The sequence below is a fragment of the Dendropsophus ebraccatus genome, chromosome 2, assembly GCF_027789765.1.
Source record: "Dendropsophus ebraccatus isolate aDenEbr1 chromosome 2, aDenEbr1.pat, whole genome shotgun sequence".
Taxonomy (NCBI): domain Eukaryota; kingdom Metazoa; phylum Chordata; class Amphibia; order Anura; family Hylidae; genus Dendropsophus; species Dendropsophus ebraccatus.
Window position 1 is genome coordinate 74657224 of NC_091455.1, and position 23003 is coordinate 74680226.

At 43.1% G+C, this 23003-nt stretch overlaps 1 protein-coding gene across 2 annotated transcripts; it reads left to right on the forward strand.

Moving 5' to 3' along the window:
• On the forward strand, positions 1–18646 carry TUBB6 (tubulin beta 6 class V). Of its 2 annotated transcripts, none has more exons than XM_069960106.1 (4): positions 1–72; positions 11636–11744; positions 16586–16696; positions 17301–18646. In XM_069960106.1, exons 3-4 carry the CDS (start codon positions 16636–16638, stop codon positions 18362–18364), a joined length of 1125 nt encoding a protein of 374 aa, XP_069816207.1. In that variant the 5' UTR covers positions 1–72; positions 11636–11744; positions 16586–16635; the 3' UTR covers positions 18365–18646. The 2 variants fall into 2 exon arrangements, with proteins under 2 accessions (XP_069816207.1, XP_069816206.1); XM_069960105.1 differs by lacking the exon at positions 1–72 and adding an exon at positions 8634–8797.
• The last annotated feature ends 4357 nt before the right edge of the window (positions 18647–23003 follow it).

Below are 23003 nucleotides of genomic sequence, written 5' to 3' on the forward strand. Positions count from 1 at the left end.
TCCTCCCTGTCAGCAGCAGCAGCAGTCAGGACAGGGGAGGAACCATCAGCAGCGGCAGCAGGAGCAGAGTGTGTGAGTAATGGAGGCACTGGGGGAGGTGTTATGTATGGGTTCTGACTAAATCACTACTGCACCCACAGACCACTACTACACCCACCATTATGCCCCCAGACCACTACTACACCCACCAATATGCCCCCATACCACTACTACACCCATCATTATGCCCCCAGACCACTACTACACCCATCATTATGCCCCCAAACCACTACTACACCCACCATTATGCCCCCAGACCACTACTACACCCACCATTATGCCCCCAGACCACTACTACACCCATCATTATGCCCCCAGACCACTACTACACCCACCATTATGCCCCCAGACCACTACTATACCCACCATTATGCCCCCAGACCACTACTACACCCACCATTATGCCCCCAGACCACTACTACACCCACCATTATGCCCCCAGACCACTACTACACCCACCATTATGCCCCCAGACCACTACTACACCCATCATTATGCCCCCAGACCACTACTACACCCATCATTATGCCCCCAGACCACTACTACACCCACCATTATGTCCCCAGACCACTACTACACCCACCATTATGCACCCAGACCACTACTATACCCACCATTATGTCCTCAGACCACTACTACATCCACCATTATGCCTCCAGACCACTACTACATCCACCATTATGCCCCCAGACCACTACTACACCAACCATTATGTCCCCAGACCACTACTACACCCACCATTATGCTCCTTAGACCACTACTACACCCACCATTATGCTCCTTAGACCACTACTACACCCACCATTATGCACTCAGACCACTACTACTCCCACCATTATGCCCCCAGACCACTACTACACCCACCATTATGCCCCCAGACCACTACTACACCCACCATTATGCTCCCAGACCACTACTACACCCACCATTATGCCCCCAGACCACTACTACACCCACCATTATGCCCCCAGACCACTACTACACCCACCATTATGCTCCTTAGACCACTAGACCACAGGGGGCCTTTCTATTACATAGAGGGAACCTGGCTGTAAATACTACAAGGGGCATAACGTGGGCGCTGTAACAGCGTGGAACAATATAGATGGGGAGTTTGTAAAGAGGTGATAATGGTGCTGGAGCTGAGAGCCTATAATTTCTGTCTGGTAGACGCTGCATAGATGATGCATAGACGACCCCGTACGGTAAGTTGGGCCTGTGTTTTGAAATGCCCAGTTTTTTCAGTCCCAGTCCGGCCCTGATTTGGGGGTATACATATGTAAAGTATGAGCCTTTGAAAAGACATAGGTGTCATATTATAGATGTATGAAGCCTTAAAGTAGTAGCCCACTACATATATCAATATACTAAATAAAGTGTGCAGATGACAACAACATTTTCATAATCAAAATGTATATTAAGATGCATTTGTACATAAGACTTTGTATACAGTATTAACCTATTCACATAGAGCAGGTTCAGGCTATGTTCCCACGCTGTATTAACAACAGCCGTTCCACATGAACAGCCGTTGTTTAACGCTACCTACGGCTGGAATTAATGATCATTTATTTTGGCCATAGGTAGCATTAAACAACAGTTGTTCACGCCATTGTTTATACAGTGTGTGACTATAGCCTATAGCTATGTTCCTACGCAGTATTTTTGCTCAGTATTTTGGTCAGTATTTTGCAACCAAAACTGAAGTGGATTGAAAACACAGAAAGGCTATGTCACTCACTGTTGAAATTTAGTGGATAGCAGCCATATAATGGCAAATAATTGCAGTTAATTTAAAATGGCCAATATTTTCCATTAATTGACAGCCATCCTTTCAATTTTAAAAGTGTGTGAACATAGTCTTTCTGTGTTTTCAATCCACTCCTGGTTTTGGTTGCAAAATACTGAGGAAAAATACTGTGTGGGAACATAGCCTAAGGCTGGGTTCAAACACAGTATATTTCAGTCAGTATTTTGGTCCTCATATTGCAACCAAAAACACACAATGTTAAAGCTGAGTGGATGGCCGTCATTTAATGGCAAATATTCACAGCTTGGGACGCTGCACGCCCCCCCCCCCCCCCCACGGAGCAGTGTGTGGAGCGGTGTGTGCAGCGTTCCGAGCCGTGAGAAGAGAGCCATGCCCGGCAGCAGCAGCAGCACAGCGGAGGGGAGCCTGCACGATCGGTCTATGCAGGAGGATGGGTGCCTCTGTCAGTACGCTCTGTCAGTCATGAACTGCAGTGCTACATGTGTTAAAACAAAAAAAATTTCACCAGACATTTTACTCACTGATCTAGCTCATCCCTGTGGAACAAACACAATTGTAGACGACAGAACGCCTGGAAATCGTGTAGTATGCTGAACAGTCACCTCAGCTGTTATTATGGGATCATGATAACATTCTGACACAGCTCTAAATCACACAAGTCTTTTGTTGCATCTCCGGCTTACATATAAAAATAGGCTGCAGGCCGGCCAGAAGCCGAGGCTTTCTCTCCAATGTTTGTACTAAGACCAGATGGAGCAGTGAGGAATGACATTTCTTCCAGAGCGGTAATCGGAGATGGACAGTTGCCTCGCTGGTACACAGTGGGGGCTGATGATGGGCTGATGATGTGCTGAGGCTGGACAGCCGAATAATGAAGACATTTCTCTGTTGTTGCACAATGTCTATTAGCTTTTAGTATTTCAGAACACTTGCATTCCTACCCTATAGAGCATATCTGCGCCAACCTGAATCTGAACTTTTAAAATTGAACAGGGAGAGACACCAGATTGTTCTAACATTTCCCCAAAAATAGGACATCCTCCTAAAATAAAACACCCCCACTATCCTACAAACTAGGCTAAAGTAAGACATCCCCCTGAAAATAAGGCACCCTCCCTTAAACTAAGGCATCCCCCGTAAGTATGGCCGCGACCCCCTGCTACTCACCTAATCCCTAGTACTCTAAAGTTTCACCTCTAGATGTCAGTATTTTCTGTATGTATTCTCTTATGTGTTGCACAGCTTAAGTTAGGAATGGGTTACTGTTTTGCATGTACCACGTGCCTTAGCTGACCTATAGGAAATGCTCTTTGCTTTTAACCTATCTCTTTCCTTTTTTCTTTTGCACAAATTCCTTTCCACCACTCACAGGTTACCTTATTTAGCCCCTGTAGGATGTTACGTGCTGGGAGGAGGTATAGCGTCGTGGGAGAAGGACACACAGAGCAAAGGTCCCTGCTGTAGCTCTGCCAAAACCCTTGTCCGGGACAAGTCAGTTCAGTGTAGTCTGGTCTAGGACATGTGTGGTCAAATGCAACTAGAGACACTTAGTTTTTTATATACTACTACTACATCTACTATGCAGTGCTAAACACTACAGGGAGAAGAGTCTGGGAACATCCTAGCCCACGCCATTAACCATTCTAAAAGGTGCAGGGCAGTATCCTGATACAAAACAGCAAGAGAAATTAACCTGGATAGGACAAAGCTACCAGAAGGTCTACGTATCCTATCTCGCAGTGCAGGTAACTGGGATTCCTCGGGAACTTCGCCCTGGTAAGCACGACTGGGGCTTGTATCACCCTAGGAGGATGAGCCACTCGACATTGTAGGGCAGAAGGTGGTCAGACTAAAGTCTATACATGGGTACAAATAAACTTCCCACTCTAAGGTATTCTCTCAAGTTCCGGCAGACTACATTGCTACATTGGGTTGGGACTCCCTTGACAAATTCCTCTCCTCTATGCCGCTCTACTCTACTCTCAACTCTTCAAGCATTGCTACAACTACCTCTACTCTACTCTACTTCTTCAAGCATCTTCTCAGCGCAATCAAGTTCAAGCACTAAAGTCTGTGTAAAGATTTATCTATTATCTATATTATCTGTCTACATCTATCTGTTATATTTTTCTATCACTGGGACTCTTTTCTATCACTTTTCTATCACTGGGTCATCTTTTCCTCCGCACCAGCACCTATACACACTAGCCGCACACCTTGGGTTATTTTTCCCCTTTCTGTGGGTGGCGGTACCGATAGTTCGGGTGGGACAGTTGCCACTACCCCGACAAGAGCCCAATGGACCCATCACAACCCGGCAGGTCACCGACCATTTTGGGGAGTACAGCCAGCCAGGCCTAAATAAATATAGTTTTAGAGTTACCTGTGGATGTTCAGTGGTTTGAATACCGCATGCCATCCAAGCGGTTCTGACCTCGATCTGGACACCTGCGCTACCTGAATAGGAAGGACACTAGTGTATCTGTCGGTCCAGTGCAGATTCGGTTTGTTGTACTAGAGATGATAGAATTTACAGTAATAACGAAGCGAAGCACTTCTTTATCTGCCTGCTGCCTTCTAACTGACTGCTGCTTTGTGTTTTATTGCCCCCCCCCCCCCCCCCCCCCCCCCCGCTAGGCGCTGGCACGTATACTCACCTCAGGTGATCGGTGTCCCGCGGGACAGCTTTGTTCCGGGCCCGTTCAAATCTGGCACACACTCACATCATCCGCTGCTGTGACCCCTCTTCTGTCTCCTGTGATTGAACGCCGGGAGTCTCTATGGGAGCGCCTGACTTCCGGCGTTCAATCACAGGAGACAGAAGAGGGGTCACAGCAGCGGATGACATGAGCGTGTGTCGGGGGGGAAGGGGGGGTGGATAAAAAAAAAATTGTGAACTGCTTCTTTAAGATGTTACTAGTCCTCCCTTCTGGGTGCCCAGATGTTTCTGCTTACACTTCCCATCCAATCTTCGGTTTTCTCTCTCCCTTTCTAAATATCTGAGTGACCTATTACACTGCGTATTATTTCCATGGGAACAAGTGGTTAGCACCCTAGCCTTGCAGCGCTGGGGCCCTGAGTTCAAATCCCACCAAGGGCAACATCTGCAAAGAGTACTCCGGTTTCCTTCCACACCTAAAACAGGGACCAAAATAGACAAAACTATGTAAAGTGCTGCAGAATCAGTTGCTATTATAGCAAGGAATTAAAAGATCTGTTCTGCATTGTATGATTGGACTGTATCATTGTTTTCAGTGGACACACCTAGTCTGGTTTCCATCCTATTAACTTATATACAATACTACAATTGTATAAATATAATGTTCCAGCTATTTCACACCCTGGCATACAGTATGTGGGCCACTATAATGGCTCACCTGTTTATCTTTCACTACTGTCTGTCTTCTGTTCAGTGTCACCTGTGATTTATGGTGCTTATGTTTCATGTATACAATGTCTGCAGAGAACAGGAGGCAGCTTATTAATATTCCCTTCATCTTCATTTGTAATTATACGGCTCATGATGTCACCTACACCCACTAGTGAAACTCCTTCCATAGGCAGAAGCTCCCACTTCCACTATAATGTTCTCATTATGACCCATGATTGTTCAATCAGCTTGTATCAGCTTAAACAGGGCTAGTCATTGTTTATAGTACATGGCACACTACTCCTAAAGGAATAGCAATTATCATCCTTACATAGTCGGACATTTTCTTCAAAGGAAAAGGAATGTATTTATGTAAGAACAGCATAAATGGTTGTAATATCAACCCATAATGGCCTTCCCTCCACTATTCACAATTATGGGTGTAGCATCCAGTTCCGTATTTTATTTTACCATTGTCTTATTTATAGATTATTTTTGTCCACTCAATGTTTTAAAGATAAAATGAGTTCCACTCAATTTTGTTATTTTTATAAATTCCTTGTCTCCCTGGGTTGAATTCGTACACTCATAATGATTTTCTTACAAGGGTATTGCCATGTCAAGCAGGTATCCCCTATACATGCATAACAGGATGATCGTTTGGGTCTGACCACTAGAACCCCGCCATGAGAATAGAGGAAATAACTGTCCCCACCATAAATAGAGCGCACTACGAATACACAAACTGTGCCTAGAACCTGAGCTTAGCGATGCTCGGAAGCCACAGAGAATAAAAGGTGCACTCTCTGGTTGGACTCACCATCAGCTCGCTAGCCCTAATCCCATTGTTAGGGGATAACTTCTTCTGTTAGGAATACCTCTTTAATGGTGCGTTCACACCTACAGGATCTGCAGCTGATTTTCTGCAGCAGATTTCATTTAAATAACTGAACACAGCATCAAATCTGCTGCAGATCTGCTGCAGATCCTGTAGGTGTGAACGCACCCTAACCCAAGTGTATTCCAATGACTGCAAATGATGACGTGTTGCATGGATTTACTGATCAGTTCAAGTTCAACTGACATAATAATATAATAATATCTTATGTCTATGGCCGTTTTATGACTGAGAAGAGGTTATGCCTGGGAGTCATAGGGTAAAGATTTACAGTTTAATGGGAATTATCAGCCGGTTAGACCAATCTAGCACCCTAGTGGGCACAGGGTGCTGAGGATGAAGGTATGTCTCTTACTTTCATCCTCCCAATCCGTTCCTGAGCTGTTAGCTGTGAAATCCTCTGCCTGGTAAGCCGTTAGCAGCACTGAGGGCGAAGCTTACAAACCCCCCCCCTTTTTTACCGATCTGGCTGGCCCCTCCAAATTATAATCATTAGGGGGTGCAGATCGCCGAGCAGGGGCAGGGCTGTGATGAGGGTGGGCTGGAATAGTGCTTGGGGGCGGTAGCCCTGCCCCCAGTGCTCCTAATGGCTTTCCAGGCAGAAGATTCCACAGCTCACAGCTCGGGAACAGCGCCAAGGATGAAGGTATGAGACATACCCTCATCCTTAGCGACCTGTGCCCACTAGGGAGCTACCAGCAGGTTAGCTTTGTCTAACCTGCTGATAGCTCCCCTTTAAAGAATGCATTACAGATAACACCTGTCTATTTACATATCTACATTAGAAATGAGCGAACCTGGAGTATGCTGGAGTCCATCCGAACCCGAACTTTCAGCATTTGATTAGCGGTGGCTGCTGAAGTTGGATAAAGCCCTAAGGGTATGTGGAAATCATGGATATAGTCATTTGCTGTATCCATGTTTTCCAGACAACCTTAGAGCTTTATCCATGTTCAGCAGCCCCAGCTAATCAAATGCTGATCGTTCGGGTTCGGATGGACTCGAACCCAAACCCGGTTCGCTCATCTCTAATCTACATATCTATTTAAGGTGGCACATAATGAAGGAATAAATAATATCAAGAAGGTAGATATGATATTAAGGCTTTACAAAACACTGCTTGAGCACAGATGTATTGTGCAAGTGTATATATAGTAGGAATGTACACAGGAATTGATAATGCTCATGAAGTGGTGTATGTAAAGATATGAGTACATTCATGATGTGAGGAATTTACAGGTTTTTCTTTTATTTTAATGGAAAACTGTATAAAAAAGAACGAAGAATTAAAAAAAAAAAAGTTTAGATTGGTCGGGGGCTCAATCCTGAGACCCCTCCGATGATAAGGTATAGCTGCTTAAAGCATACAGATAGGTGCTTCACTCCCCAGTTTGGCGCTCACGCTCGGTTACATTATTAGCCTACGGAGTCTGTATTCTGCAAGCAGTGAAATCAGGTAGTCAGTTGGGGAGTGAACCATGTAGCCATAGGCTTCACCCTGCTATATCTGATTATTGGAGGGGGTTTGGGGACTGACACCCCCACTGCCTGTGCAACATGTCAAAAGTTTTTTTTAAATTACAGTAATGCTTTAAGTAGTCCCTTGGCCTGGAGAAATGGGAGAGTGGCAAAAAGCAGTCCATAAATACTGTCTCTTTAAGAGTAGCTAGTAGAGTAGCTCACAGGTTAGCATGAACAGGATTCTCCTATACACAGTTTTAGTCACATTTCTGCCAGGTGCCCCCTGCATGAAAGACTCTGCAGACTCTGGTCTATGTCAGTGCCCCCAGCTTCCTCCAGTAGCAGTACACACTCTCTCCCAGTCCCAGTTCTCTTTGGTCTTATGGGACAATCCCTCTAAATACAGGACTGCACTGGGGCTAATAAGATGCTCTGGTCCCAGTACACAGCCACTGGATACTATGGTCCCAGTAAACAGCCAATGGATACTATGGTCCCAGTACACAGCCACTGGATACTATGGTCCCAGTACACAGCCACTGGATACTATGGTCCCAGTACATAGCCACTGTATACTATGGTCCCAGTACACAGCCACTGGATACTATGGTCCCAGTACACAGCCACTGGATACTATGGTCCCAGTACACAGCCACTGAATACTATGGTCCCAGTACACAGCCACTGGATACTATGGTCCCAGTACACAGCCACTGGATACTATGGTCCCAGTACACAGCCACTGGATACTATGGTCCCATTACACAGCCACTGGATACTATGGTCCCAGTACACAGCCACTGGATACTATGGTCCCAGTACACAGCCACTGGATACTATAGTCCCAGTACACAGCCACTGGATACTATGGTCCCAGTACACAGCCACTGGATACTATGGTCCCAGTCCACAGTCCCTGTCTGTCTCCCCATGAGGATGTGTAATACATGTATACTAGGAGGAGGGTGCTGCTGCCTCATGTCCTTCCTCCTAGAATAATATCTCTTCTCTGACAAAGTTGGATCAGTTCATTTCCCTCTATGGAAAAGCCTCTGCCCAATCCCCACCCATTGCTGGGACTGGGACCAGTGTGAGCTCCAGCCCCATGTAGGCTGTCTCCCCGGCAGATGAGTGAGCAGCCTGCAGCACAGAGGATCAGTCATCCAGAGCAGAGGAACGGAGCAGATCCCGGGAGCCAGACATGAGGGAGATCGTGCACATCCAGGCCGGCCAGTGCGGGAACCAGATCGGTACCAAGGTAATCCTGATCGTACCTGACACTGAGTGACCGATCAATGATCAGCGAGTCCTGCCCTCATCTCCCTGCTCTGTCAGTGTGAATTGGCGCACACAGCCCTATGCACAGAGCACTGGGTGTGTCTGACAGCACAGAACTCCATGTTACAGCCTGATAGAGAATAATGGGAATTGTCCCTACAAGGAGCAGAGTGTGTGGATGATGGATCCCTGGATCCCTGTGCATCATAGTGGATGATGGGGGATGTCAGCCTGTAGGGTGGGACAAGGAGCTCTTCTGCTGATCGCACCTGGTCTTGGATAGGATGTCCCTGTGTCTTCAGACTGATCAGCTGTAGCTCCTGCACTGTAGGATATAGATGGGTGCAGTATATAATGTAGTGATATGGCTGGTTTATCTCTGCCAGCCCAGTCAGAAAAATATTGGAATCTAGGTGTAAACCCTCAGTAACTGTTCCTGGATCTCCCATAGAAAATATATTGTGTCCAGAGCTGTGTGTCTCTTCTTCTTCATACTAGAGACAAGGGACCCCCATTCTTAAGATCATGGGGGTCTCAGCAATCACAATCAATCATGTACAGCCTAGCCTATGAATACAGAAAAATCCCTTTAAGTATTGGATTTATTCTTTCTGATTTCTTTCTGCGCATGTGTGGCACACTGCTTGTGCAAAGCATGCTGGGACAAGTAGTGCACTAAAAACTAATAATTTGGGCAATTTGGGTTTTGTTGTACAGATAGGCCGTCACGTGGTCTGTTATCTTACAGTATAGAAAATCTTCCTTTTAGCTGAACGCCATACTTGTGTATTATTATTTTTTTACAGTAAGGCATCTGGTTTAGAATAGCACAGCGATATCCTTTTAGTTGTGGTTTTCCAAAGTCCAGATAAAGCAGAAGTAAAAGGGTCATATGAGGGTGGCGTAATATAGTGGCATATGGCTCACTGATGCTTCAGAGCCTATTTCTAAGCATATCCCAGGTTACTTGTGTGTGCAGACGTCCAGCTGTGGTTGGGGCTCACAGGAGGTGTCAGGGAAGTGTGCTTGTTTCTGGCAAATGGCTTTCTCATCCTGTTGGAATTCTGAAAAGCCCCCACAATCTCCCTATCCGGCAGCAGGGAGTGTCCTGGGGGCTTCTGTTATGCCAGGAATGCCACCAGCTGCCGTGCACCCACATCACACTATCTGCCATGTCACAGCCATCACATTTGTTGAAGTGCTAGATATCACATTTGTATAATAAGTAAGGCAAGCCACCAAATAAGAATTGTTTTTCTGTTACATTGTATTGTTAACTCAATTCAAGACGTCACCGTCATACTAGTCAATGCAACTCATGAAGAAAGTGAAACATAGAAACATAAAAGATTGTCGGCAGAAAAAGACCACTGGGTCCATCTAATCTGCCCTTTTAGTATTTCCATTTTTATTATCTTAGCATAGATATATGCTTATTCCAGGCAGGTTTACATTCTGTAATTGTAGATTTACCAACCACATCTGCTGGAAGTTTCTTCTGAGTATCTACTACTCTTTCAGTGAATGTAAAGTACGGTAGTGTTGGCCACTATGACCCCATTACATTTAATGACTGTCTCTTGCACAATGGCGCTTGTAATGTGGGTAATGGGAGATACATTTCCATTCTTATTGGTTATATCCTTTAGACATAACCGTCACTCTTGGATTATGGTGGTGGAAGAGAAGATGAATGGGGCTCCTTTTTTTTTTTAACACTCTCGGATATAATTCAAATAAGTTTGGTATACATTCTGAGGAACAGCTTGAATGAACTTGATACCTGGACTACAACTTTGCCTGTGTACACTATACAGTAGGGGACAATAAAAATCAATCACATTTTAGGCTGGCAAAGGCAGGCTACCACATTCTGGAAAATGACCGCTGGGCAGGAAGCATGAAGTGCGCAGTGAAATATCTCCCCCCTTGATCATAACGTTAAAGGGAAACTATCAGAAGGTTTGTGCAAACAAACCTGCTGACGGCTCTCTGCAGCCATGTACCTCAGCTTTCTAACTCTGGTCTTTTTTCCTTAGTTGGTCCTGCTGTTTTCAATAACTTTAATCAAACTGAAATCTGTATATTAGTGTGTTAGGAGCACAGGGGGCGTTCCCCGGCCCTCCAGAGCACCGTTTACCCGCCCACCGCATCATTTGGTCATGCCTACCTATGCATATTTAATTATGTATAACCATAAGATCTTTAGGTGGGTGTGGCCAAAGGAGGTGGTGGGTGGGCCAAATGGTGCGGTAGGGGACCGAGCAACAGTGCTCCCCAGTGCTCCTAACACGCTAATTTAGAGATTTCTGTATGACTAAAGTTAATGAAAATAGCGGAACTGACTAAGGAAAGACTTTCAGAGCCAGAAAGAAGAGGTACACGGCTGCAGGGAACTGTCAGCAGGTTCATTTTCACAAACCTGCTGAAAGTTCCCCTTTAAGCGTTGGGTGATTGCCATTGTCATCCTGCTTTTCCATACAACTGAATGCCCGGTCTAATTGTAGAACTAAACATATTAAAATTGGCATTTACACGTCCAGGAAGGCTGGGCAATATGAATAATGTTATAAAACCAATTTCCCTGTCTCAGTGGACTGAGACCAAACACAGCATTAGCATAGATTATTTGTATTCACATTTTATGCATTCAGTTTTTTTTATATGCATTTGGTATTATGATAACGTTACCTGTGAAACTTCAGAAGCATCTAAAGTGATATGTTTGTATTTTTGCTGTAGAAGTTCTTTGCATGTTTTCTAACCTGGATTCTTCTTTTTTCTCTCTCTCTCTTTTCTTATTGTTCTTTCTTCCAAGTTTTGGGAAGTGATCAGTGACGAGCATGGCATTGATCCAGCAGGAAGCTATGTCGGTGATTCAGCTCTACAGCTTGAGAGGATTAACGTGTACTACAATGAATCATCCTGTGAGTGCATCACAAAAAGCGCCAGGAACAGTCAGGATATGGGCTGTACTGCTACACTGACTATTCACCACTAGACATGATATAGTATAGTAAGAAGTCACACATTGTATGTCCCAAACAGGCAACATGTGGGGGATGACATCTGTTGAAATGGAATCACATATAATAATGGAATAGTATATAATATATACTTCTATATAAAATAATATTATATATATTTATATATATATATATATATATATATATATATATATAATAATAATGGAAAAGATTTTGGGCCATTGGAAGGTCCACGTCCACATATAATCATTGAGATGCCTTCTTACAAAATACAGCTGTGTGTAAACCCAGCCAAAATATGCCATTTATTAGAATTAGGCTAGGTTCACACTGCGTTTTTGTAATCCGTTTTTTGCATTTGTGTGCATCTGTTTTGATTCGTTTTTCCATTGACTTCCATTGTAAAAGAAAGGATCAAAAAACGTAGCTGACACTACAAATGCATCCTTTTGTTATCCGTTTTTCATCCGTTTTTTTGTTTTTTTTTGCAAAAAACGGATTGCAAAAATGCATTGTGAACCTAGCCTAATGCTCTAGAATATGCACATTTAAGGGTCTAATGTGGATTGTCAAGCTTTCTTATGTGTATGGATAGCTTTATGCTCAGGACTTCCATCATCATTCACTTGGACCATGAACAGATGCCAATGTGGGAATGTTTCCTCCCATTCTGGGATTTGTTTAGTTTATACCTCAGAAAGCTCTAAGATTTTTCACATTTTCCTTATTGCTATAAAATAAAAGAGTAGCGAAAAATGTCAATATTCTAGGTTATCTCCATCCAGCAATTTAGAAATAGCACTCCTTCCCTTATCCCTCCAAACTGGGTCCCTTAAAGAGACATGTACTGTATAATTTCCTATAATAGTTCAAAACGTTCACAGTTCACAGCCAGCAAGACAGTATAATGCTCCTATATACATTAGCTTTAGATATTCCATAGTAAAAAAAAGGTTAAAAAAAGTGGAAATGCAAATAGCAATAAGGCCCCCTTTACACTTCCGTACCCATTTTTACGGTCAGGAAACACTGATCAGGAAGCCTTTTAGGAGGCTTGAGGAAACTATTAGTATTTCCTGATCATAAAAATGGAGTAAATTAACAAAACATACTCACCTGCTGTGGGTTGCAGTGGTGCAGTTTTCCAGCCTCTCCCTCTGTCTTTGGGCTTTGTGAATGTGTGAGTAATGTCCGCTTTGGGGTGGGGGAGAGCACGACCTCTTGTGGCTGAAGGCATTATGCCGCCTCTGGCCAGAAGGGTGATTGACAGGGTCGGGGGCCAATGGCTCCTGGTCCTGTCAAACACAGTGCCACATTTCCTGAATTAAAAGATCTGGATAGATTTTCCTGAGGTGTGAAAGGCGCATAAGTGTCACTCTTGTCTTACTGTTTCCATAGAATTGAGGCATAACTATTAGAGATGAGCAAACCTTGAGCATGCTCGAGTCCATCCGAACCCGAACTTTCGGCATTTCAAACCTAAGGCTATGTGGAAAACATGGATATAGTCATTAGCTGTATACATGTTTTCCAAACAACCTTAGAGCTTTATCCAAGTTCAGCAGCCACCGCTAATCAAATGCCGAACGATCGGTTTCGGATGGACTCGATCCCGAACCCGGTTCGCTCATCTCTAATAACTATACTTAATAGCCTCCAAATATAGGTATGGTTGAAGAAAATCCCAATATTCCATTCTTACCATACCATAGTTGCATTGGTCCAGAGAGCTGAGCTATGAGATGTGCGGAAATATCCTCTCAAGTCTTTCTTTCTCTCAAGTCGTTCTTTCACACGAGTGGCTCACCATTGGTATTCTTACTGAGTGGTGAATAGAACAGGGTTAGTCTACTGTTCTGTATTTATTAGCTGCAGTGTGATCACAGTCAGACACATGAACTATTAAAGTAGTGTATGGGCCCAACTAAAACACTTCCCATATCTTAGTTATCTGGAGCAATGTTACATGAGGTGCCAAGCGAGCTATACATCAACACATTTTTATTTTTTAGATTGTGAGTGGAAGTTATGACTACTGACACTTTATATTTTTATAAAATAGTTGGCTGATAAAGCCTCTTCTACATACGTGACCTCGACATGGCCATAACAGGGGTCTACCATACTGATAACAGCCCAGAATATATTTGCTAATAATTCTTAATTTTCCATGTGTATAGTCAGACCAGTGCTGTTACATATGTAAGGGATCTTAACACAGTATCTGTTCTTCATAACTAAGAATAATGCCGCCTTGGAAGCTGTTTATACGTGTAATAACTGTTCATTCAAATTGCCAGCAGCAATAATTCCTTTATAGGATGAATTTTCAAAAAATGCTCTGACTCCTGTACTTGTCTCCAAGTGAATAGAGTTCCACTCAGCAATATTTAGCTTGGCTGCACTCCCACTGGCCCAGCGCTGAGCTCTGCCGTCTTGGCACACTTCCCTCTCTCATCTGCTCTATGTGAAACACACTGCTTTTTGAATACATCAGTTACATGTTTGTGACTAGTGCATTTCAGACCTCAGTGTTATTTTTAAGGGAAATCATCCCGGTTTTATTCCATAATAAATTAGTTGTGGTTTCCAGGCACAGTCTGACATTAATGACTCACAATTCTACCAAGTCGTGACAGCATTGACTCTAGAAGTAGTAACATGTAGATAAGCAGGCCATGGAGCTTTACTACCTTTCTGTATATATTATATTGCACATTTATACATAACATATTTTTGTGTATTCCTTGATGACCCAAAGTGACTTTCAGACCTTTTGTCCTGTTCTTAGTGGCTTAAGATTCCGGAACAGTTTAAGCTACCAGATAATTGGTCTAAACATAGACTAAAGACTTTACAAGTGTAACACATTTATCAAGCGGCATGGTACACTGGTGCACTCTTAGAAGGCCTAGTTCAAGTGTACACTGTCTAAGAACTAGTCAGTTTTAGTAAACCTGGGCCAGGCTTTCCATCTAAATTATGATGTTTTTATTTATTCTAATTTAACTGTGTATTATGTACCTCTGTACTGTATGCATAGAAAAAAAAGCGCTGCGGAATCTGTTGGCGCTATACCAATAAATTTATTATTATTATTATTATAAACTTCCTATGCGTATTGGCTTCTAAATGAGAAGAAGAAGGCATACTCACCTCTCATCTCCCACAGCTGCCATTCTGATGCTCCAGGTCCTGCTTGTCACTGGGTCCTATCACATGATGACCCTACAGGAACTGGCCCACAGAGCCAATCATTGCCTGTTGTAGTGCCCTCCTTGGCTATTGATTGGCTATGTGTTTTTTTCTGCGGGGTAGACTCATCAAAGGAACCAGGAAAAGAGTTAAAGTGTGGAGATCTGGAGCATCAGAGGAGAAGTCCAGGAAATTTGAAAAGCCGGCAGGGGGAATTTGATCTGGAGTAGGCACTTACCTGTCCCAGTGCTCATGGTGAGCGACAAGACCGGCCTCGGGACTCCTGCCGGAAGTCATTTTCCCCCAAGTTGCGATGACATTACAACTCGAAGGAAAATGCCTGACCTGGCTAATGGAATTGACGCTCAGCCAATCAGTGACTGGAGTGGCATCTTGCTGCTCACCACAGGCACAGGGAGAGGTAAGTGCCTACCCCAGATGAAATTCTTCCCTGCTGGCTGCCGGCTTTTTAAAATCGGACTTCTGGGGTAGGCACTTCTGGACTTCTCCTTTAATACGGCAGCATCAGGAGATCAGGAGAGGTGAGTATGACTTCTTTTTTGCATCTTTTATTTTAATTTGTCATACAGTACATACCACACACACACAGCATTGTCCTAAAACGTTATAGCACTCCTTTATTATGAATCTGGGATAAATAAGAGCTATTTCAGAGCGTTTCTTAGATCATACCATCTAAAAACATTTATATCCGTGGTAGAATGTTCTTATATCTATGAAATATTTCACATATGTAAATGGTGCCAGCTAAAGATACACAGTGTGTTATGTATATATTACTGACTCACTAGAACTGTTTACACGTGGCGGACGGGAATGTTGGTATGCTTAAAATGTCAGATTGAAGACTAAAAAAGGTACTGTTTTTGCTCACACAGAGCCACGCTGTGTTCTATACACTATACACAGTATTTCATCATAGCAAAACTGACAATACTTAAAAAGCAGCAACGGTCGTAATGGGAATATCAAATAAAACTGCTTGCAATAAACCTCTCGCTCTCTTTGGAATTGACATTTGGAAATGTAAACTACTCTCACACACGATATATAGCTTCCCTCTTAACTGGCCACATTAGCTAAGCTAGTGCTATTGTTATAAAATGGCGGTGAGAGAAACAAAGGCATTTCCCAACCAGGATTTAACTCAGGCGAGGACTATTCCCAAATAAGTTACAACAGACAGCAGGAGCCTGTAATGTCTTCCTATACCTCAAGAACAATAGCTATTGTATTATACATACCTATACATGGACGTCATATGTTGACATAAGGGGCAATTGTTTTGTCTGATTCTATTTCAATTTTGAATTTATGCCAATCTGCAAGCACTGTATAATGCAGCTTTCTAATGTACTTTCTTTCCATTTTTCCCATTTATAAGATCTCTGTTTGCCATCAGTGTATTGTTTGGACCTCAAATCATCCTGGTAAATGGGAATGGGGCACAGGGAAAATAGCAGAGCCCTCTCCTATTAAATTGGGTTTTTGTTTACCACAAATAGAACAACAGGGGGTAAAAATGAAACATACAATCTAATTGTGTTCTTTCTATTTCCCAACAGCTCAGAAATATGTGCCCAGAGCAGTTTTAGTTGATCTAGAACCGGGTACTATGGATAGCGTCAGGTCTGGCCCATTTGGACAACTTTTCCGACCTGACAATTTTATTTTCGGTGAGTATCATCTTACACAGTTACTTCAAAAGATTAATCTGTGAAAGTGGTTTGCCAACTATATCTTTCTGTAAGATGAAAACATAATTTTAAACTGGAATCATTACCTCTTCTTTTGGGTTTTGCTTTTCCACGATCTTGGATTTTTGGAGCTTGGACACTCCCTTTTAGAGATGATCGAACATTGGAAAATCTTAGGTTCTAAAGAACTTGTCGAACATTGCAAAATCTTAGGTTCTATAGAACTTGTCGAACCTTCCGCATTTGATTCCCGATGCCTTCCCGGTCTGTGGGGAAGGAGAAGACAGCCTGGGTACCGCCTGGAATTCCGGGATTCATCCTATTACCTAGGCTGTATCCCGGAATTCCAGGCGGTACCCGGGCTGTCTCCTCCTTCCCCACGGACTGGGAAAGCACCGGGAATCAAATACGGAAGGTTCGACAAGGTTCGAGTTCTATAGAACCTAAGATTTTCCAATGTTCGATCATGTCTACTCCCTTTTTAGTCTTTCTTTGCAAAAACTCTAACAAAATGTAAAACTGTATTTTGCATTCTTCGTATCTTCATGAATTTCCAGGCTAAAACACTTTGCTCTGGTTGCAGGACAAACTGGAGCAGGGAATAACTGGGCCAAGGGACATTACACTGAAGGTGCAGAGCTGGTAGACTCAGTTCTGGATATAGTCAGAAAGGAATGTGAACACTGTGACTGTCTGCAAGGATTCCAGCTCACGCACTCTCTTGGAGGAGGAACAGGCTCTGGCATGGGCACACTACTTATAAGCAAGATAAGGGAAGAATATCCCGATAGGATAATGAACACATTCAGTGTCATGCCTTCGCCAAAAGTATCAGACACAGTAGTAGAGCCGTATAATGCCACCTTGTCGGTGCACCAGCTGGTGGAGAATACAGATGAAACCTATTGCATTGATAATGAAGCTTTGTATGACATTTGCTTCCGCACTCTGAAGCTAACCACCCCCACCTATGGTGACCTCAACCATCTAGTGTCTGCCACCATGAGTGGAGTAACCACCTCATTACGTTTCCCAGGTCAGCTTAATGCGGATCTTCGAAAGTTAGCTGTGAACATGGTCCCATTCCCACGTCTTCATTTCTTTATGCCGGGCTTTGCACCCTTAACAGCTAGAGGAAGCCAACAATATCGAGCACTCACAGTACCTGAACTAACTCAGCAGATGTTTGATGCCAAGAACATGATGGCTGCTTGTGACCCACGCCATGGTCGATATCTAACTGTGGCTACAGTCTTTAGAGGGCCAATGTCCATGAAGGAGGTAGATGAACAGATGCTAGCAGTCCAAAACAAAAACAGCAGTTACTTCGTTGAATGGATCCCTAATAATGTCAAGGTGGCCGTATGTGACATTCCACCTAGAGGTTTAAAAATGGCCTCAACGTTCATTGGGAACAGCACAGCAATTCAAGAATTGTTTAAAAGAATCTCAGAACAGTTTTCTGCTATGTTTAGAAGGAAGGCTTTTCTACACTGGTTCACTGGTGAAGGGATGGATGAGATGGAATTCACAGAAGCTGAGAGCAACATGAATGACCTTGTATCAGAGTACCAGCAGTATCAAGAAGCCACAGCCAATGATGGCGAGGAAGCATTCGAAGAGGATGAGGAAGAAATCCATGAATGAAATGAAATCTTTGAGTGATCGTACTAAATCTAGGAATACCAAATTACTTTAGTTGCCATGTACTGTAAAAGCGAGCTGCTGTGTACTGCTGCATTGAATTTGGAGGGCCACTTATTTGTATAGACAAGGTCTTGCTATCAGGCCAGTGTCAGGAAAGGATTTGGCACTGACCTTTAATATTCTCCAAAAATTTTGTATTCCTTAACTTCCGTATTTTATTACAGTCACATCCGTGTACTTTGCAAAAGTAATCTGGTTTAATAAAAAAAGTATATAATCCCAGTATGCCAGGTGTGAATTCTGATTTATATCTACATTCACAAAGCTTATAGGGCATGTGTCATCTGGAAATTACCTATTGGTTAAATCAAGTTTTCATAGGTGAGACTTTTTTCAAAGAATTTTTGGTGTTTTTTCCCATATTACTATAAATATATATATATACACACACACACATAATAAAATAATCCTAAAATCTTGCTGTTTTTATCTTGGTCACTAGGCTCATAATTGAGACTACCTGTTCATTCCCAGCAGTATATAGATAACAGAGGTACACGCAAAAGCTGCTGCTCACAACTCAACCCTCTCCCTCTCTTTGTAGAATGTTCATTGAGGCTTGCAACTATATGTTGGCAAGATGCCAGCACTAAACAAAAATAAAAAAAAATAGTAAATGAAAATAAGAAAATAGAAACAAAGGAAAGGACATGTTCTAGTATCTTTATCTAATCAGTAGAAACAAATTTAGACATCACAGTTGCTTTAAAAGCCTCCTGTAGAAACACCTTATATTTCCCCTATCTGGTCTGTGTACTGAATAAGCCGATTAGAAAGTTTTTTTGTAATTTAAAAAGGGACTAAAACGCTTAAATAAATTCAGCTGTTACCACAGTTACAGACATTACGCATGTTATCATGGGACACCCCAAAAGCAACAGTGACATTTAGGGTAGCTTCACATGGAAGGGATCCGCAGCAGATTCAACTAAACTAAACACAGCATCAAATCTGCTGCAGATCCTGTACGTGTGAACACACCCTTAATGTGTTTTAATTCTTGTTTATAGGATTCCTTGTATAACAGTGTTGCAAGCCAGCCTTCTTCCCATAAAGCAGTAGCTAATGCACATACCAAAAGTAGCTTCTTTATCGTTTTGATCAGCTGTACCTTAGCTGCCCTTCTGGGTTTACAGTTTCCTATGGCTACAGCCCCCATCACGGTCCTGTAATGGTGGTCACGCTTGTGCAGATGCTTCTGCTTTTATGAATTTAACTGGGTTGTTGGGAACATGCTAAGCATATGCATATGCCTGGCCACCTTTTTGTGATTCTATGGAACTGAATATGGCAGCTCCCTAGGATACACAGAGCTGTATATTAACATACCAATATTTTTGTTATTATTTACAGGACATAGCAAAATTTAGAACATTTTTTTGAACATAGGTGTGTTTGGAACATTTCTGTATATGAAATATTGCAGGAAATCAGATGTAAGATCAGCCAGTGAAAACAGAGTCACATGAGGGTAAGAAATTACTATGGATGGGCGAATGAGGTGTAATTTTGAATAAAAAATATGATTTGGGTTAAGAAAAAAGGGGCTATGGCTGTATCCAAGTTTTCCAGGACTCCCTAGGGCTGAATCCAACTTCTTTGGCTACCAGTATGCAAATGCAAATACAAGGACTTAAATGTGCTCGATTGAGTAGGGACCAATGCGCTCATTTCTAGTAGTGACTAATTTCAGACACACATGCTAAGGCCATGTTCCCACAGCGTAAGACACCGGCCTGGTCATGGGTCAGGATGGCCAGTACTGCAGTACCGGATGGATTATCTTCACTGCCACAGAATTCAGATGCAGGCGCATCGGTGTGCACCCGCATCTGAATTCCCCACTGCACACAATGGAGCATGGATATTCAGTGAATAGCGGCCGTAGAAAACTGACGTCAGTTTTTTGCTGCGACACTAGGGATCCCGGCCGGAGTGTATACTATGGGGGACATTTATGAAGTCCGGCCTTTTTTACGCCAGGCTTACAAATGTCCCGGCAGCTCCAGAGCTCAGGGGATTTATGTAGTGGTGCATTGCCTCTACATAAATCCTGATCGCACAGAGCCCGTCCATGCGAAAATTCTGAAACCTACGCCAGCTCGGAAGCTGGCGTAGGTTTCAGTATAGTTTTTCCACGGAAAAAAAGATAAATGCGGCGCACACAGAGGCTGTACCCTCTCTGCGTGCTGTCGCACCCCCCGTAACGACCCCTCTCTGCCCCACTGGTGAAGGTGGCACAGATGGGGATAATGTGAAAAAAATATTCGCAAAGATACCATTTGCGAAAATTTTTATGCCAAACAGCCCCATCTGCACCTAAAAAAGGCATTTTCGCCTTTTCATACATGTCCCCCTATGTGTATACAGTCATGGCCAAAAGTTTTGGGAATGATACTAATATTAATTTTTACAAAGTCTACTGCTTCAGTTTTTAAAATGGCAATTTGCATATACTCCAGAATGTTAAAAAGAGTGATCAGCTTAACAGCAATTACTTGCAAAGTCAATATTTGCCTAGAAAATTAACTTTATCCCCCAAAACACATTTCAACATCATTGCAGCCCTGCCTTAAAAGGACCAGCTAACATCGTTTCAGTGATTGTTCCATTAACACAGGTGTGGGTGTTGATGAGGACAGGGCTGAAGATCAATCTGTCATGATTAGTAAGAATGACACCACTGGACACTTTAAAAGGAGGCTGGTGCTTGGCATCATTGTTTCTCTTCTGTTAATCATGGTTATCTCTAAAGAAACATGTGCAGTCATCATTGCACTACACAAAAATGGCCTAACAGGGAAGAGTATTGCAGCTAGAAAGATCGCACCTCAGTCAACAATCTATCGCATCATCAAGAACTTCAAGGAGAGGTTCCATTGTTGCCAAAAAGGCTCCAGGGTGCCCAAGAAAGACCAGCAAGCGCCAGGACCGTCTCTTAAAAGTGTTTCAGCTGCGGGATCGGGCTATCAGCAGTGCAGAGCTTGCTCAGGAATGGCAGCAGGCAGGTGTGAGTGCATCTGCATGCATTGTGAGGCGGAGACTCTTGGAGCAAGGCCTGGTCTCAAGGAGGGCCGCAAAGAAGCCACTTCTCTCCAGAAAAAACATCAGGGACAGACTGATATTCTGCAAAAGGTACAGGGAGTGGACTGCTGTGGACTGGGGTAAAGTCATTTTCTCTGATGAATGCCCTTTCTGATTGTTTGGGACATCTGGAAAACAGCTTATTCGGAGAAGACGAGGTGAGCGCTACCACCAGTCTTGTCTCATGCCAACTGTAAAGCATCCTGAAACCATTCATGTGTTTGGTTGCTTCTCAGCCAGGGTAATCAGCTCTCACAGTCTTGCTTAAAAACACAGCCATGAATAAAGAATAGTACCAGAATGTCCTCCAAGAGCAACTTCTCCCAACAGTTAAAGAGCAGTTTGGCAATCAACAATGCCTTTTCCAGCATAATGAAGCACCTTGCCATAAAGCAAAGGTGATAACTAAATGGCTCAGGGAGCAAAACAGAGATTTTGGGTCCATGGCCTGGAAACTCCCCAGATCTTAATCCCATTGAGAACTTGTGGTCAATCATCAAGAGCCGGGTGGACAAACAAAAACCAACAAATTCTGACAAAATGCAAGCATTGATTGTGCAAGAATGGACTGCTATAAGTCAGGATTTGGTCCAGAAGTTGATTGAGAGCATGCCAGGGAGAATTGCAGAGGTCCTGAAGAAGGGTCAACACTGCAAATATTGACTTGCTGCATTAACTCATTCTGTCAATATAAGCTTTTGTTATTCATAATACGATTGCAATTATATTTCTGTATGTGATAAAAACATCTGACAAACACACATGAAAACCAGAGGGCAGCAGATCATGTGAAAATATAATATTTGTGTTATTCTCAAAACTTTTGGCCATGACTGTACCCCTCAGCTGGGATTCCCTCGGATTCCCTCAGCTGCAGCACAATGAATGCCGATTCTCAACAATGGCCACGATTACTATGGAACTTAGCCTAAGGCTACGTGAACTTGCCATCCATGCTTTATCCAGGTTCACACAGTACAATTTGGCGCAATTTTTGTTTTCCATGCAATGCTAGTAATGGACACTTAAGAGAGGAAACCATTAGAGATGAGCGAACCGGGTTCAGGCCCATCCGAACCCGAACGATCGGCATTTGATTAGCTGGGGATGCTGAAGTTGGATAAAGCTCTAAGGTTGTCTGGAAAATATGGATACAGCCAATGAGTATATCTATGTTTTCCACATAGCCTTAGGGTTTTATCCAACTTCAGCAGCCACTGCTAATCAAATGCTGAAAGTTCGAGTTCAGATGGACTTGAGCATGCTCGAGGTTCGCTCATATCTAGAAACCATATAAACAGAAAACCTTTTGGTACATATCCTCTTGGGATCCCCTTCTAGCTTTCAGTAAGGATAAACGACAACAAAATAGTAGTACATGAAGCAAAGCCTTTTAGTGACCGCACATGGTATTTTAAAACAATCAAATCCTTAAAACCCTTTCCCACTTGTCTTAAGGGTATCTCAATGTACAAACGGTAAGCAAAAAAAAAAA

Coding starts and splice junctions, on each gene's coding strand:
- TUBB6 (XM_069960105.1), top strand. CDS start 8,741: ATGAGGGAGATCGTGCACATCCAGGCCGGCCAGTGCGGGAACCAGATC. Junction 8,798..11,635: donor GGAACCAGATCGGTACCAAG/GTAATCCTGATC, acceptor CTTTCTTCCAAG/TTTTGGGAAGTGATCAGTGA. Junction 16,697..17,300: donor ACCTGACAATTTTATTTTCG/GTGAGTATCATC, acceptor CTCTGGTTGCAG/GACAAACTGGAGCAGGGAAT.